The 17,592-nt window shown below is 45.7% G+C and overlaps 1 protein-coding gene across 4 annotated transcripts in view; it reads right to left on the minus strand.

Moving 5' to 3' along the window:
- Positions 1–2,007, minus strand: part of BCR (BCR activator of RhoGEF and GTPase) — a 147,160-nt gene extending 145,153 nt beyond the window's left edge. For 3 of the 4 annotated variants that reach the window (XM_049865396.1, XM_049865400.1, XM_049865397.1), the window contains exon 1: positions 543–1,831. In XM_049865396.1, the coding sequence (XP_049721353.1) occupies positions 543–1,767 (1,225 nt within the window). In that variant the 5' untranslated portion in view covers positions 1,768–1,831. Of the gene's footprint in view, positions 1–542 lie in introns of all 4 variants that reach the window. The other variant, XM_049865398.1, reaches the window with a different exon arrangement.
- Positions 2,008–17,592: the final 15,585 nt, after the last annotated feature.

Consider the following 17,592-nt stretch of genomic DNA (forward strand, 5'->3'; position numbering starts at 1 on the left):
GCGACCCCATGAGACCTATGATCCATAGGGTTGTCAATGGCTGATTTTTCAGAAGTAAATCTTGAGGCCTTTCTTCCAAGGCACCTCTATATGGACTGAACCTCCAGCCTTTCGGTTAGTAGTTGAGTGCTTAACAATTTGCACCACCAGAGGACACCCCGTCCACAACCAAAAATCAAACCCACTGCCGCCAGGGAGTGGATTCCAACTCATGGCAACCCCATGTGGTACAGAGCATAACTGTACTCCACAGGGTTTTCAATGCCTGTGGTGTTATGGAAGCAGATCGCCAGGTCTTCCGCGGTGCTGCTGGGTGGGTCTGAACTGCCAACGTTTAGGTTACAGTCAAGAGCTTGCTTAAGCGTTGTCACCACACAGGGACCTTCGGTCCACAACAGCGTCTGAAAGATCTACTCCAAAGAGTATCCACTGCATCTCTCCTCTCTTTCCCTTCTCTATCCCATCACCCTCAACAGTGGAACTCCCAATAGGTTTCCAGTGTGTCTGCAGATGTCCCCACCCAAGGTGGCAAGAGTACCCACCTGGTTCTCCATGCAAGCTGTCCCCATCGCTGGGCCAGATCTGTCCAGTCTTGCGGACACCCACGATGGTGGCCTCGGACACCACGACCTGGCCCTGCCGGTGCCGTTTCTGGCACTGCGGTGTGGGGGGACTGCTGCTCTCGAAGGACTGCTGCGAGTTTTGCGAGGGCGAGCGGCTCTTGTCCCGGAACATGCGGTAGGTGGTGGGGCTGGGGGACACGCGGCTGGACTGGCCCGAGGAGAAGTCCTCCTCGCTGGAGGTGAGGTTCTCATTGGAGCTGCAGTCCGGGGTGTAGCCTCCACCGCTGTCCTCGAAGCTGCGGGGGGAGTAAGACCTGCGCGGCCAGGTGAGGCGCTTCTCTGGCTCAGAGGCACTCTGGCTGCGCAGGAGCTGGCCCTTCCCCTCGACCTCGCCCATCAGGCCCCCGACGTAGACACTCTGGTAGGGCTGGTACTCCAAGGGTGGCCAGGGGGGCCTGCCGCTGCCGTTAGCCTGGATAAGGTTGTCCTTCAGGAAGCGCGGGTTCAGTTCGGCGTCCTCATAGTCGCCGTCCAGGCCGCAGCCGCTCTCGGAGACCCGCGCGCGGTGCGGGGGCCTAGGCGCGTCGCCGCCTCCCACGACAGACTTTTTGCGCTCCAGCAGCATGGCCTGGCTGCCCAGCACGCTGATGCGCTCCGACACCTCCTTGTCGTTGACCTTCACCAGGCCGCGCTCATGGTGGAACTCAACGTTCACGTAGAAGGGCTTCTCGGCATCGCTCCCGGCTGGCCCGGCGCCCTTGCGCACCCTCTCGAAGTTGGAGCGCAGCGCCGCCACGCTGGGGGGCGGCGCGCGGTCCTCGGAAACCGGCCTGCGCGCTGCGGCAGGCCTGGCTTTGGCCGGGGAGCCCTCGCCGTCGGGCCGCGGCTCCGCTTCATCCACGGCGGACTCTGCAGGCACGGGGCGCGGCGCGCGGGGCTCGGCGGCGCCGTCGGGGGGCTGCGCTGCGCGCCGGAAGCCCCAGCGCTGGCGGTCGTAGCTCTTCTTCTCCTTGGCCAGCAACGTCTGCAGGTAGATCATCCGGAAGCGCTCCTGGTTCACCTCCTGCTCCAGGCGCCGGATGGAGGCCTTGCAGCGCTCCAGCTCCTGCTCGATGTCGCCCACCGAGCGCAGCTCCATGCGCGGCGGCTCCGAGTCCGGGAACTGCGCGCGCCACGCCTCGGCGAAGCCCACGGGGTCCACCATGGCGCGGCCGGCCCGGCTCGAGTGCGCGGGCTTAGCGGCGGCGCGGCGGCGCGGCCCCGGGGCGCGCGACGGCCCCCATGCCCGCGCGATGGCCGAGGAACAATGCGGCCCTCCCGCGGCAGGTGAGCTGCGCGGCGCGGGGCGGGGCGGAGCCGGCCGCGCTATTGTGTGCGCCCCGCTCGGCCCGCTAGCCCATTCCTCCTCCGCCGCCGCCTTGTCCGCCTGCCTGGCCCGCGCCCCGCCCGCACCCGGCGCCGCAGGAAGGGGAGGGCCGGGGGCGGTGGCGGCGGCGGGCGGGTCTCTTAAAGGGGCCGCGCCCGGCACGGCGAGCCAGTAGGTGCACACTGAGGCGCGGCCCTCCCTCCGACCTTCCTCCCGGGGGAAACGGAGGCCCGACCGCGGCGAACCTGGCCGTCCCACTCCCAGTCCAGTACCCTCTTTAAAGGTGCAGGTGGGACTGGCTGGTCAGAGGGAGGCTCTAGCGCGGAGGAACCCCTGGACCTTGTGTACCCCCAGCCCGGACTCTCACAGCTCGAGCGTGGTACTCGCTTGGGGCCACCAACCCAAAGACAGCCGAATGGCGCCGTCCCAGCGTGGGGGGCCGGGATGGGTGATGAAGCAACAGCCCTCTGCGAAATTGTCACTGACCCCGCGCACTTGATAGTAAATAGGTATTCCTGGCCTAAGTCACTCAACACCGACTCCTCCCTTCCTGCTGGCCCGTGCTTCTCCACCCCCTCTCCTGAGCTCTACGGGACAGTTTAGTTCTGGGGGGCATCTAAGGGGGTTAGCAGCCTCCACTGTGGCCCATGCAGGGCTGAATGGAAGCCAGGACAGCCCAGAGCTGGCAGGGAGACAAAGCCCTATAATGGAACCCCAAGGAAGCTTAGAGACACAGCAGAGAGCACCCCTAGGGAGTCTGATGAGAGCAAAGCGAATATTCCCATTCCAGCCTGCTGGGTGGGCGGTAAAGGAATGGGATCTGGCAGCCTCAGAACTGCCCTTGAGTAGGCCTGCCCCTTCCTGGCTGTGTCTTGGTTTCCTGGACATTGAAATGAGAGCAAGACTATCTCCCTCCAGTGGGAAGTGTTACCATGCCCTCCCCCAGCCCAGTGCCTTCCAGAGCAGGTGCACCCCAGGTCCAAAGTAGAGGAGCAGAGCTGGGACTGATGTTCGAGTCTCCCCACTCCCTGCTGGATGACCTCTGCAACTCCATGACCCTCTCTGAGCCTCCCTTTCGTCCTCATCTGTAAAATGTGTGGGCACACCATTTTTTTTTCCCAAGGTGTGTAACCCAGCCGGATGGGGCAAAAAGAAAACACCCCCCCCCCCATAAATGGCAAGTGGGGTTTGCTCCAAGATCACCTGCTGACGTTGGTGCCCTGGAAGAGTTACCAGGAAAACCCATCTGGCAGTGCTTCCAGGCGCTGTTGGCGCTGCACAGCTCACTGGCGCCCTCTGCAGGCGTCTAAAACCGCCGGCCTCCCCCCTCCGGGGAAACTGGAGGCGTAGTGGTTAAGAGCTACAGGTGCTAACAAAAAGGTTGGCAGTTCGAATCCACCAGGCGCTCCTTGGAAACCCTACGGAGCAGTTCTACTCTGTCTATAGGGTCACTAGGAGTCAGATTCGACTCGACGGCAACGGGTTAGGTTTTTTGGTTTTCTCCTCTCCGGAGACTCCCTTATCCTCGGCGGGGGAGGCTGAGCCTTTGTTGCTGCTGCCGTTTTGTGCTCTGGAGCGGGCTCCGACTCACAGCGACCTTACTATGGCCATAACAGGGCGTGGAATGAGGTATATCGTTGCTGATGTCAGATGGCTCTTGGCCGAAAGTAGAGAATACCAGAAAGACGTTAAGTTGTGTTTTATCTACTACTCAAAGGCATCCTACTGTGTGGATCATAACAAATTATGGATAACAAGTCGAAGAATGGAAATTCCAGAACACTTAATTGTGCTCATGTAGAACCTGAACAGGGATCAAGAGGCAGTCCCTTCGAGTAGAACAAGGGGATACTGCGTGGTTTAAAATCTGAAAAGGTGTGCGGCAGGGTGGTATCCTTTCACCTTACTTATTCTACCTGTGTGCTGAACACATAATTCAAGAAGCTGGATTATATGAAGGATTGGAAGAAGACTCATTAACAACCTGCAATATGCAGATTACATAGGGCTGTAAACACCCAATTTTTGCAGGCTAGGAAATGAGCCTCCAGTAGTACCTGACTTCAGAGCCAGGCAGTGCAGGGCTGCAATCCCTAGAGTGTGATGCAATGCGGAGCCCTGCGCTCATCCTCAGGGGCTCTTTTTAAAATGGGTGTAATAAACACTGCCACCCCTCGTCTGTCAGTTTGTTGTGCTGTGGGGACTTGCATGTTGCTATCATGCCGGCAGCTATGCCACCAGGATTTCCAATACGAGCGGTGTGACCCATGGTGGACAGGTTTCACCAGAGGTTCCAGGCTGAGACAGACTAGGGAAAAAGGCCAGGTGATCTACTTCTGAAAATTAGCCAAGGAAAGCCTTATGGGTCACAACAGAACATTGTCCAACTCGCTTGCTTTGGGCATGTCATCAGGAGGGATCAGTCGCTAGAGGAGGACATCACATTTGGTGAAATAAAGGGTCAGTGAGGGTGAGGGAAACCCTTGGTGAAATGGATTGGTACAGTGGCCACAACAATGGACTCAAACATGCTGGTGACTGTGAGGATGGTGCAGGACCAGGCGATGTTTCGTTCTGTGGTACATAAGGTCATCATGAGTTGGAGTCAACTCAATGGCAGCTATTTCTCTATGTAGCTTCCCTGGGTGGCTCCTGAGAACTTGAAATACAGCTAGTGCAACTGTGGAACTGAATTTTTAATTTAATTTTAGTTAATTTAAATTTAAATAGCCACAGTGGCTACCACATAGCAGCAGTGATCTGCTCAGATTTGTTGTGTGGAGAGTTGGGGGTGGGGGTCAGAGTGGGGCAAGTGGATAAGGGCTAGGCAGTTGTGCCATGGCGAGTGATGGTGAACAGACAAGGGTACAAACAAGGTGCCAGGGAGGAGGCGTCAAATTCCAGGACCTTTCTGGAGCTAAAGCATATAGGATTTGAAGATGGACTGGATGTGGGCTGAAGGAGGACAAGCCAGGGTGAGCAGTGGGCCATGGCCAGCACTGGCGAATCAGCTGTCCTGAGAGGCTTCCGGTCCCACAGCCCATTCACGGGAATCAGGTAGAAGCAGGTGAGACAGAAATCGAGGCATGAAGAGGGTGGATATTACTGAGCCCTTTTTTGGGGGGGGAGGCCGGAAACCCTGGCAGGATAGTGGTTAAGTGCCATGGTTGCTAACCAGAGGGTCGGCAGTTTGAGTCCACCAGGCGCTCCTTGGAAACTCTATGGGGCAGTTCTACTCTGTCCTATAGGGTAGCTATGGGTCGGAATCGACTCGACGGCACTGGGTTTTGTTTGTTTTAGGAGGAGGCCATGGCACAGCTGAAGGGCTCTGGAGCCTGGCTCCAGAAGCAGGGGCTGCATGAGCCACAGGGAACCTTCCAAGGGGTTAATCAGGCTAAGGGGTATTCACCAAGCAGTGGTGACCTTTATTTTCCCCATCACTGTTCTTTTCTGAATTATTTTTGTTTTTTTAAATTGTACTTTAGATGAAGGTTTACAGAACAAACTCGTTTCTCATCAAACAGTACACACACTGTTCTACAATACTGGTTACGAATCCCACGACATGTTAACACTTGCCCTTCTCAACCCTGGGTTCCCTATTACCAGCTTTCCTGTTCCCTCCTGCCTCCCAGTCCCTTCCCCAGGGCTGGTGCATGCCTTGAGTCTTGTTCCATGGACCTGTTCAATCTTTGGCTGAAGGGTGAACCTTAGGAGTGGCCTCATTACTGAGCTGAAAGGGTGTCCAGGGGCCATACTCTCAGGGCTTCTCCAGTCTCTGTCAGCCCAGCAAGTCTGGTCTTTATTTTTTTAAATAATTTTTATTTTTCTTTACGTCAAAGTTTACAAATCAATTCAGTCTCTCACACAAAAACTTATATACACCTTGCTACATACTGCCAATTACTCTCCCCCTAATGAGACAGCCTGCTTTCTCCCTCCACTGTCTCTTTTCATGTCCATTTCGCCAGCTTCTAACCCCCTCTACCCTCTCATCTCCCCTCCAGGCAGGAGATGCCAACATAGTCTCAAGTGTCCACCTGACGCGAGAAGCTCACTCCTTACTAGCATCCCTCTCCAACCCATTGTCCAGTCCAATCCATGTCTGAAGAGTTGGCTTCGGGAATGGTTCCTGTCCTGGGCCAACAGAAGGTCTGGGGACCATGAGCACCAGAGTCCTCCTAATCTCACTCAGACCGTTAAGTCTGGTCTTTCTATGAGAATTTGGGGTCTACATCCCATTGCTCTCCTGCTCCCTCAGGGATTCTCTGTGTGTTCCCTGTCAGGGCAGTCATCGGTTGTAGCCGGGCAGCATCTAGTTCTTCTGGTCTCAGGATGATGTAGTCTGTGGTTCACGTGGCCCTTTCCCTCCCCACTCTTGTAACCACAAAAGAATGTTTTCTTCTTAGTTTAAACTACTTCTCAAGTACTTATAATAGTGATCTTATATAATATTTGTCCTTTTGCAACTGACTAATTTCACTCAGCATAATGCCTTCCAGGTTCCTCCATGTTATGAAATGTTTCATAGATTCCTCACTGTTCTTTATCAATGCGTAGTATTCCATTGTGTGAATGTAGCATAATTTATTTATCCATTCATCCATTGATGGGCACCTTGGTTGCTTTCATGATCTTTCTTTTTGAGTTAGAATTTTGTTCTACATTTTTCTCCAGCTCTGTCCGGGACCCTCTATTGTGATCCCTGTCAGAGCAGTCAGTGCTGGTAGCCGGGCACCGTCTCATTGTAAAGGACTCAGTCTGGTGGAAGCTGTGGTAGATGTGGTCCATTAGTACTTTGGACTAATCTCTCCCTTGTATCTTTAGCTTTCTTCGTTCTTCCTTGCTCCTGAAGGGCTGAAACCAGTGGAGTATCCTAGATGGCCGCTCACAGGCTTTTAAGACCCCAGACGCTACTCACCAAAGTGGAATGTAGAACATTATCTTTATAAACTATGTTATGCCAATTGAGCTAGATATTCCAAGAGATCATGGTCCCCACAGCCCTCAGCTCAGCAATCGGGCCCTCAGGGAGTTTGAATGTGTCTATGGAGCTTCCATGATCTTGCTTTGTACAGGTTGTGCTGGCTTCCCCAGTATTGTGTACTGTATTACCCTTCGCCAAAATTACCACTTATCTATTGTCTATGAAGTGTTTTTCCATCTCCACCCCGTCCTCCCTCATAACCATCAAAGATTTTCTTTTTGTGTGTAAACCTTTTCATGAATATTTACAGTAGTGATCTCATACAATATTTGTCCTTTCGTGATTGACTTATTTCACTCAGTATAATGCCCTCCAGATTCATCCATGTCATGAGATGCTTCACAGATTCATCATTGTTCTTTATTGTTGCGAAATACTCCATTGTGTGTAAGTACCACATTTTGTCCATTCATCAGTCGATGGGCATCTAGGTTGTTTCCATCTTTTTGCTTTTGTGAACAATGCTGAAATGACATGGGTGTACGTATGTCTATTTGTGTGACAACTCTTATTTCTCTAGGACATATTCCTAGGAGTGGGATTGCTGGATCGTATGGTATTTCTATTTCTGGCTTTCCAAGGAAGCGCCATATCGTTTTCCAAAATGGTTGTATCATTTTGCATTCCCACCAGCAGTGCATAAGAGTTCCGACCTCCCCACAGCCTCTCCAATATTTGTTATTTCCTGTTTTATTGATTCGTGTCAGTAACGCAGGGGTGAGATGGTATTTCATTGTGATTTTGATTTGCATTTCTCTATTGGCTAGAGATCGTGAGCAATTCCTCATGTATCTGTTGGCTGCTTGAATGTCTTCTTTGATGAAGTGTCTGTTCATTTCCTTTGCCCATTTTTTAATTGGATTATTTGTCTTTTTGTTGTAGAGTCGTTGGATTTTCCTGTAGATTTTAGAGATTAGACTTTTTTGATTTGTAATAGCCAAATTTTTTTTTCCCAGTCTGTAGGTTCTCCTTTTACTCTTTTGGTGAAGTCTTTTGATGAGCATAAGTGTTTAATTTTTAGAAGATCCCAGTCATCTAGCTTATCCTCTGGAGCTTGTGTTGTTGGTTGTGGTTTATATCCTGTTAATGCCGTGTATTAGGGCCTGTAGCATCGATCCTATTTTTTCTTCTATGAACCTCATGGTTTTTGGCTTTATATTTAGGTGTTTGTTCCATTTTGAGTTAGTTTTTGTATATGGTGTGAGGTATGGGTCCAGTTTCTTTTTTTTTGTGGATGGACACCCCATTTTGCCAGCACCATTTGTTAAAAAGACTGCCTTTTCCCGTTTCATGGACTTGGGGCCCTTGTCGAAGATCAGGTGGATGATTTACACCTGGGTTTTCAATTCTGTTCCATTGGTCAATGTATCTGTCGTTGTACCTGTACCAGGTTGCTCTGACTACCGTAGCTGTATAGTAGGCTCTGAGGTCAGGAAGTGCAAGTCCTCCTACTTTAATTCTTCTTCAATAGTGCTTTACTTATCTGGGGCTTCTTCCCTTCCCATATAAAGTTAATGATAAGTTTTTCCATCTCTTTAAAGAATGTTGTTGGTATTTGGATCGGTATTGCATCATATTTGTAAATCACTTTGGGTAGTATTGTCATTTTCACAATGTTGAGTCTACCTATCCATGACCGTGGTATGTTTTCCAATTTATGTAGATCTCTTTTGGTTTCTTGCAGTAGTGTTTTGTAGTTTTCTTTGTATAGGTCTTTTACATCCTTGGTTAGATTTAGTCCCAATTATTTTATTTTTTTAGGGGCTATTATAAATGGTATTGTTTTCCTGATTTCCTTCTGCTTGTTCTCTTTATTGGTGTATAGGAATCCAACTGATTTTTGTATGTTTGTCTTGTATCGTGCAACTCTGCTGAATCTTTCTATTAGTTCCAGTAGTTTTTTCTGAGTTCTTCATCATGAAAGTGTCTACCTTTTATAATTAAGAAAACAGTAGATATTATATTTGTTTTTATTTCTTTATAGCTTTTATGAAGTATAACTGATGTGTGATAAACTACACGTATTTAAAGGTTATAGTTTGATGGGTTTTGGCAATCAGATAACCAACATTTCCATTATCCCCATAGGTGTTATTTTTTTAATCAGAAAACTAAAATAAGGCATGGAAGTGGGGTTATTGGTCATTTTTTTCAACATATATTTGTTTATTTCATATAAGTAAGATCATACAATATTTGTCCTTTTTAAACTGACTTGTATCACTCAGCATAATGTCCATAAGGTTTTCTTCTTCTTTCTTTCTTTTTTTGTTTTTGAACGTTTTATTGTTGTTTAGATGAAAGTTTACAGAGCAAATTAATTTCCCAATCGACAATTTATACACAGCTTGTTTTATGACATTGGTTGGAAACCCCTGAATGTGTCAGCACGCTCCCTCCTTCTTCCCTGGGTTCCTTGTGTCCTTTCATCCATTTTTCTGCCCCTACCATCCTTCTGAACTTTGCTTTTAGGCAAATGCTGCCCTTTAGGTCTCATATAATTGATTTTTCTGAGGAATACATTTCTCTCTGGTGTTGTTGTTCATTTTATAGGCCTGTCTATTGTATGGCTATAATGTGATCTCTGAAAGGGATTTCAGTTCCAAGTCTGAAGGTGTCCAAGGGCCATAGGCTCAAGGGTTCCACCAGTCTCTATCAGACCAGTAAGTCTGATCTTATTTATGAGTTTGAATTTTGTTCTACATTTCTCTCCCACTCTGCCCATGACCTACTATTGTGGTCAAAGTCAGAGTGGTCAGTTCTGGTAACTGGGCATCATCTAGTTCTGGTCTCAGTCTAGTGGAGGCCATGGTTCATGTGGTCCATTAGTCCTTTGGACTAATTCTTTCTTTGAGTCTTTGGTTTTCTTCACTCTTTTTTGCTCTGTACAGGAAAAGACCAATTGGTGTACCTTAGATGGCCACTAAAAGCTTTTAAGACCCCACTTGCTACTCACCAAGATAGGATGTAGAACATTGTCAATATGGATTATGATATGCCAATTGACCTAGATGTCCCTGAGACTATGACCCCTAGCCCTCCACCCCAGTACCTCAGTCCCAGGAGGTATACAGTTATAGCTAAGAAGTTTCCATGACTGTGCCCCCTGTGTGCACTATTGCATACTTGGGTATATTACATATCTACCTTTGTATCCACTCATACACTCTTGTTTGTTATTACTGTTGCAGGATTATATATGTATTAGTATTTCCTGTTGTTGCCTTTACTCCTGCATACCTTCAGTGTGTTCCTTTTCCTTGATTATGTCATGCAGACTTCCCCCATATTGTGTATTATCTCTCCCTTCACCAAAGTTAGTAAACCCCAAAGTTAGTACATGTCTACTATCTAGTTAGTGGTCCCCCCATCCCTGATAACCATCAAAGAATGTGTCATAGAGTAACCATTTGTACTCCGATTAATGTAAAATTGAGAGATTTATTGAAAGAAAAGAGACAGCTTGAGCTGGGGGTAGACTGAACTTCATGCAGTGGAATCCAGTAATTCAAAATGGCAACTCAGCAGTGAAATTTTATAGGAGGAGAACAATGGATACGAAACACATTACTTGATGGATATTTACAAACTTAGATCAGTGAAAGACATTACTTGATTGGTAGTAAATCATTTTAAGGCAGGGCTTGCAGTGGTGGGAACTCATTAAAACAAAGATTTCTGTGCCGGGAACTCATGAAGCATAAATTCCTGTAGCGGAACTTGTAAACAGAACTTCCTGTGTCAAGCTCTGTAAGGCGATTGGCTTAAAAGGGTATAAGTCTCTTTCTCAGATTGGTTATCTCATGGCAATTACACAGGTACTTGACAGGGAGGGGTTGCAGTGTAGTCACATCATCGCTACCGGACATTCCTTTCTTAGAAACAGTACAGGAGATAGCTGCCACTGGGGTGAAAGTGGAACCGGCAAACAGAGAATCACACCGAATCCTCGATCTGACCATTTCAGATCATATCAGGACCTCCATTTTTCCTTAATTCCCTTATACATTCCCCCCTTTTGATCAAGAATTTTGAGAGAAATTCTTTGATAAGTTCACTAGCCAGTATTCTGAAAGAAGGCTTTCTTCCGTATGAACTTTGAGCATGACTATTCTGGATGGCTGCTTATTTACATGTCTTTAAGACCTCAGGTACTGTGCATGTGAAAACGCTGTTATTATTATTAGGTGCCCTTGAGTCAGCTCCGACTCATTAGTGACTCCATGCACAAAAGACGAAACCCTGCCTGCTACTTCTTTCAAAACAGATTTGTTCACTCTTCTGGTAGTCCATGGTGCATTCAGTATTCTTCACCAACACCCTAATACAAAGATGTCAATTCTTCTTCGTTCTTCCTTTTTTGCTGTCCAACAGTCACATGCATATGAGGCAACTGAAAATATTATAGTCTGGGTCAAGGGTACCCCAGTCCTCAACGTGACATCCTTGATCATATATATATATATATATATATATATATATATATATATATATATATGCCTTTAACATCTCAAAAAGGTCTTTTGCAGCAGATTTGTCCAAATGCAACACGTCATTTGATCTCCTGGCTGCTGCTTCCAGGGGTGCCAACTGTGGATTCAAGAAAAATGAAATCAGACTATAAAGTGCAGGAGAATATTTTGAAAAGTTACTTAGGCACTATTTGACATCTTTAGCATACCATAACTTTAGCTTCTTTCTTCTATGGTTTTATTACTTGAGAATTAGTGCAGGGCAGGCCACATTAAAGTAATAACCTGACATCTGATGGCTTATTCAAGGAGTGGGCTTGAGTCTGTCTGAAATATAAGTACTCTCCATGTACATTATTCTTTTCATAGGCAATAATTGGGTCTTTTGGGTAATGGCGTTTATCAAAAGTTTCATACAACATTTAGCAGTCTTTATGATTATTACAATGACAACCAAATAAATAAATAAACCTGTTACCGCTGAGTTGACTCTGACTCATAGCGGCCCTATAAGACAGAGTAGAACTGCCCGTAGGATTTCCAAGGAGTGCCTGGTGCATTCGAAGTGCAGATCTTTTGGTTAGCAGCTGTAACTCTTAACCACTACACCACCACAATTTCCACAATGACAACAGTATTATTAATCCAATTGACAGTATAGGCTTAATCCATGATCCAATACCTGAGGGTAGACAGCTGAAAATATCTAAAAAAGGGGAGTCTGAGGGTAGAGGTATACATAGCCAAGTAGCCTTCTGGTGAATAAGTTTAATATCTTGTTCCACTTCTCCTGAGGTGTTAATCCAGGTGTAGTTAGAGGTGTTAGCTATAGCACAGACTTCTCCTTGCTGGGCTAATAGGAAATGTAGGGCAATTCGATGATCCAAAACTACTTTGGCAAATGAATTCGGTGATTTCTTTTGAGCAGTCATAGCACTGGTAACATTATCTGTTATTCCTTTCATAGTTCTAGAGATGTTATGGATGGCATGTTCTAAATCTCCTACTCCATACCAAGGGAAGGATGTTCTCAAAAAACTATAACCTAAACCAGGGAATTCCTTTAACATGTTCCCTCCATATCTTCCTTGCTCATCTCTTGACTGTCTCTTCTCCTTTCTAATAGTTTCAAGTGGTCAGTCCAATGTTAACTCTCATCATTAGAATGGATGTCTAAAGGGATTCCTATATGGCCTAAAGTACATTGACCTGTCATATTCCAGCCATCCAAACAGGATAAAGCCCAGGTATAGGACTCATTATTTGGATTTGAATTACTAAATGTGGGGTATCTTGATCCTCCACGTAAGTACATATATACACATGGAGCACATATTATGCTGGTCCTGACGTCTTTACCTGGGTGAGGGATGGTTTGACTTGTGTGTTCAAGCCAATTCCCTGTCAAGGAGATGTTGCAAGTAGACAATCATCCTAAACATTAGTCAGTTCCACATTTGGACACAAAAAGACCTTCTTCCTTGTAGACATGCTACATTCCAATATATGGGGGGGGGGGCATTATATGAAATTAAGGACTCAGTTTTACAACCTGAAGAGGAGACCAAGGGTATTTTGAAAAACTCTGTAACTCTAAGCTGAATCAGATTGAAACGTGGGTCTTGGGGTTGAGTGGGTGCCTCAGGAGGATGCCAAGGTCTCACACATATGGCTCTCCTAGAGGTTTTGTTAAAATTGATGATAGCAGTGGGAACAAAGCTATAATTCAGTATGGGAGTAGCTAATAGATCTGTGTTCTCCTGCACAGTTTTGGGTAAAGGATGACAGATCCAGCCTTCAGTCAGATTTGTAGATCATGCAACTACCTGAGTGAGTTTAACAAAGGCATTCTCATGCCAGGAATTAACAGGAGCTGAGATGAACAGTACTATGAGGAGTAAGTTTAAGAAGGGCTTCATAGTGGAGAAATACAACCCAAAAGAAATAAACAAAGGTAACCATCATACAAACAGTGATGACAAAATAAACTGTTCTCTAAAACTGGTGTTATAAAAAAAAAGATTGGGTTTTCAGAGAGAGGAAAAAATATTAAAACAAGGAATAAGACCTCACAGTTGGAGTTCAATGACAATGCAAAGGATTAAGATAATCACAAAACAAATTTTTAGTACCTTTTTTTTATAGCTAAATCATTTCTATCCTGAAAGTTCAAGTTTATAACACAAAAAGCTATTTCAAAAGCAATGGTAAGTTATAATTTCAAAGTAGCAAAAATGAGTATTATGGTCAGAAGGTGGCACTACAAATGAGTTAGATTATTAAAACCATCAAAATACCCACAGCTAAAAATTTCATCCTGGTGACTCTCAAAAAGTAAAAAAGAGTTAAAGCCCTCATTTAAACAACTTATTTCACAGATACCAACTAGCATAATAAATAATCATCAAAATTACCAGGATATGATTCCTGGTATGAATCATGCATAACAGCTAATAATATGAAGATTTAAAAAAAAAAAAAAAAAAAAGGCAACCAGTCCAACTTTTACTGCAGGCTGCATAGGTAATTTTAAGTCAGGTCTAACTATCTCGGGAAAGCAGTCTACCCAGCTGTCATCTGCTTCTCTTTCTGGCAAGGTTTGAGTTTTAATTTCAAAACTTCATGAGGCTCAACAATCCATTTGGGAGTTGGGGCTTTCTTCAGTTGAGATAAATGAATCCAAGCCTTAACTCCTTGTAATTTAGTGGCACAAGGATTAGTGAGAAGGACCAGATAAAGTCCTTTCCATTGAGGTTCAAGAGAATCTTTTTTTTTTTTTTTTCTTTACCAGTTGTCTTGGTTATCTAGTGCTGCTGTAACACAAATACCACAAGTGGATGGCTTTATCAAACAGAAGCTTATTCTCTCACAGTCTAGAAGGCTAGAAGTCTGAATTCAGGGTGTCGGCTCCAGGGGAAGGTTTTCTTTCACTGTCGGCTCTGGAGGAAAGTCCTTGTCATCAGTCTTCCCCTGGTCTAGGAGCTTCTCTGCACAAGAACCCTGGGTCCAAAGGACATGCTCTCCTCCTGGTGCTACTTTCTTGGTGGTATGAGGTCCCCAACACTCTGCTTGCTTCCCTTTCCTTTTATCTCTTGTAAGACAAAAGGTGATATAGGCCACACCCCAGGAAAACTCCCTTTACATTGGATCAAGCATGTGACCTGAGTAAAGGTGTTACAGTCCCACCCTAACCCTCTTTAACATAATCTAATCTTGCCTCATTAACCATAGGCAGCGATTAGGATTTACAACACATAGAAAAATTACATCAATCACAAAATGGAGGACAACTACACAATGCTGGGAATCATGGCCTAACCAAGTTAACACATACTTTTGTCAACCAAGTTGACACCGGTTAAACTAAACTATTCCTTGGATTAAAGAAACCTTCAGGGGGTATTTTTGGTTCCCTTTGGCTTTAACCCTTTCTTTTTTCTGAAGTACGCTGTTGGCTGTTAGGGGCGCATGCACTGGGTACTGCTCCCAGCCCAGCAGGCTTTTGGGTCCTGTTGTAAATCTGGCTGAAACTTCGGGTCCGCAGAGGCTTCCACTGGCTAGAAACAGTTTTCTGAGCCTCTTCTTCAGCTCTTCCCCTGCCTTCTCCACGGGGCGCCAAACCTCGCCTTGCTGCCCCTGCTCTGACGAGGCGGTGTGCTCCAGGAACTGCCCACGGGTTCCGGTCAGGTGAGAGCGTCCGGCACTGGTCCACACTCCATGGACACTCCTTGTATCGTCGTCTTAAAACCAGGGGCGCATTCAGATGTCCACTGTGACTGGAGTGAGGCTGAGGCTGGTTCAGCGTTGCTCCGGCCTCAGCTGTATTCGCTAATGAGGCCTGTATGTCCAGTGGGGCCTCTGCTGCCGATAAGCACAACTGCAGCCTGAATGTCCTCTGTGTGAGGGACCATGGCTTTCAGGAGGAGTTATTTCCGTTTTCCTGAGACCCTCAAGAGAATCTTCTAATTGGTGACTTTTCCTGAAGCATCATCGCCAGGTTGAGCATGAGGTTATTTAGATATTTCTTGCTTTTGATTGTCAAAACATCCTTAACTTGTGTAAAGCATTCTTTAGACTATTGGATCAAAGATTTATAATATCGTAACAAATATCGAACTAAATTTGAATCAGGGCATGTTGCCCAATACGGGAGGGCCATCAGCTGTCCAGTAATAATTTCATGAGGACTTAATTTGTGAGGTCCAAATGGAGTATTTCTTAAATTTAAAAGGACCAGAAGCAGCACCTTAGTGCAAGCCAATTGTAAAGACTTGAAAAGTTTGGCGAGTTAAATTTTTATAACACCATTACTTCTTTCAACTCGACAAGAGGATTGAGGGTGATACCGACAATGAAGTCTTTGGAAAATGGGAAACATTTTACATATTTCCTTAATTATTTTTCAGTAAAATGGGTGCCTCGGTTCCCACAAAGGATCCTTGGGGCTCCCCAAGTGGGGATAATGTTATCAAGCAGTTTCTTAGCCACAAATGTGACAGTAGCCCAACTTGGGAAAGCTTCTACCCAGTAAGCAAATCCACAAATCATTATTAATATAAACTTGAAATCACTTGAGGGAGCAAGTTGGATAAAATCAATCTGCCATTCAAACATTGGCCCTGAAGGCAAAGGAAATCTCCCAGGTGGAGTTTTATAAGGTTTGCCTGAATTAAACTGAGAGCAAATCGAACATTGGAAAGCCACTTGTTCAGCAGCTCCATGAAAATAACCCCACCAGTATTTCTTTAAAATCTCTGTCATCTTTTCTCTTCCTGAATGGGTATTCATGTGCAATGCCTCCAATACAGGGGCTTGCAGGATTTAGGGAGAAGTAAGTTTTCATTGGGTTTCATCCATAATCCAGAGGTTGGGCATTGGAAGCAATCAGGTTTCTTCCATTTTTCAACCTCATCATGTGGAGCTGATTTTTGATGTTCAAATAATCCTTTAAGGCAATTCCTCTAGGCTGAGAAGGATTCTCTGCAAGCATGTTAAAAGGTTGTTTATCTTATGAAACAGTCCCCCAAAGTAAAGGACCATACATAACTGTTAAAAGCTCATGAGGAGCACTGAAAGGATTGAAAAAGGGTGGGTGTGATCTTTAAAACTATGAGAAGAAACATAATCTATAGCAACAGGAAAATCCACCAATGGGATTCTAAAGCCCTGCTAAGTTCATCTGTTATTATTCCTGTATTATACCAGTAATTTCTAACCATAGGAACATGTAAGCATTGTGGAAAGATGGGTTTTGTATTAGGTCTGATCCAGGATTCAGTGCTTGGATCTTGAAGACAGTTGGCCTGCTCCCATTCTCTAGTCTCCTCTGCAGGGGCTAATTGTTGGTGTTAAAAAAGTGATTCTGAGATTTCTCTTAGGTCAAATTTTGGTGGGCAGCATTTTACAGGAGTCCTGATTATTTTGTTATTATTATCTGTTCCCTCCTTTTCATCAGGATCATGAGTGGAATCATTGTGGTTATGAATGAGGGTGGTTTCTTTAAAGGGTGACTAGGAAGCGCCATATTTAGCTGCTCTGTCAACTAAGTTATTTCCTTTAACTTCCTGTTTGTGGATCTCCTTTGGGTTGGTGGGTCTGGATTTTAATTACAGCAATTTCAGAGGGGTAGCAAAAGGGCTTCTAAAAGATCTGCTATTAAGGGCCCATTTTAAATTTGGATCCCAGAAGTTAGGAACCCCCTTTGTTTCCATAACATGTCAAAATCATGAGTAAGTACAGAAACAAACCTGAAGTCTGTTAAAATAGTTACTGACCATCCAGAAGCCAGTTTGCAACCCTTCGTGAGTGCAGTTCGTTCAGCTTGCTGACCTGAAGTGACTTCAGGAAGAACTTCGGTTGAGGTAGTCACAACATATCCTCCCTGGTAATGAGAGCTGGTAGGTTCAGACTTTACATATGACACATCAACAAAGAGAACTGAATCAGGATTTGATAGCAGAGTTTCTTGTAAATCTGGTCTATTGGGTAAGATTTAAGCAATCATGGGATAGATGGTCGTCATTATTTGGTAAAGGTAACAATGTAGCTGGATCTACAGAGGTTATAGTATGTAACCAAATATTACCAAAAAAACAAACAAACAAACCCAGTGCTGTTGAGTCGATTCTGATTCATAGCAACCCTATAGGACAGAGTAGAACTGCCGTATAGAGTTTCCAAGGAGCTCCTGGTGGATTCGAACTG

The sequence above is a fragment of the Elephas maximus genome, chromosome 22 (genome assembly GCF_024166365.1).
Source record: "Elephas maximus indicus isolate mEleMax1 chromosome 22, mEleMax1 primary haplotype, whole genome shotgun sequence".
Classification (NCBI taxonomy): Eukaryota; Metazoa; Chordata; class Mammalia; order Proboscidea; family Elephantidae; genus Elephas; species Elephas maximus.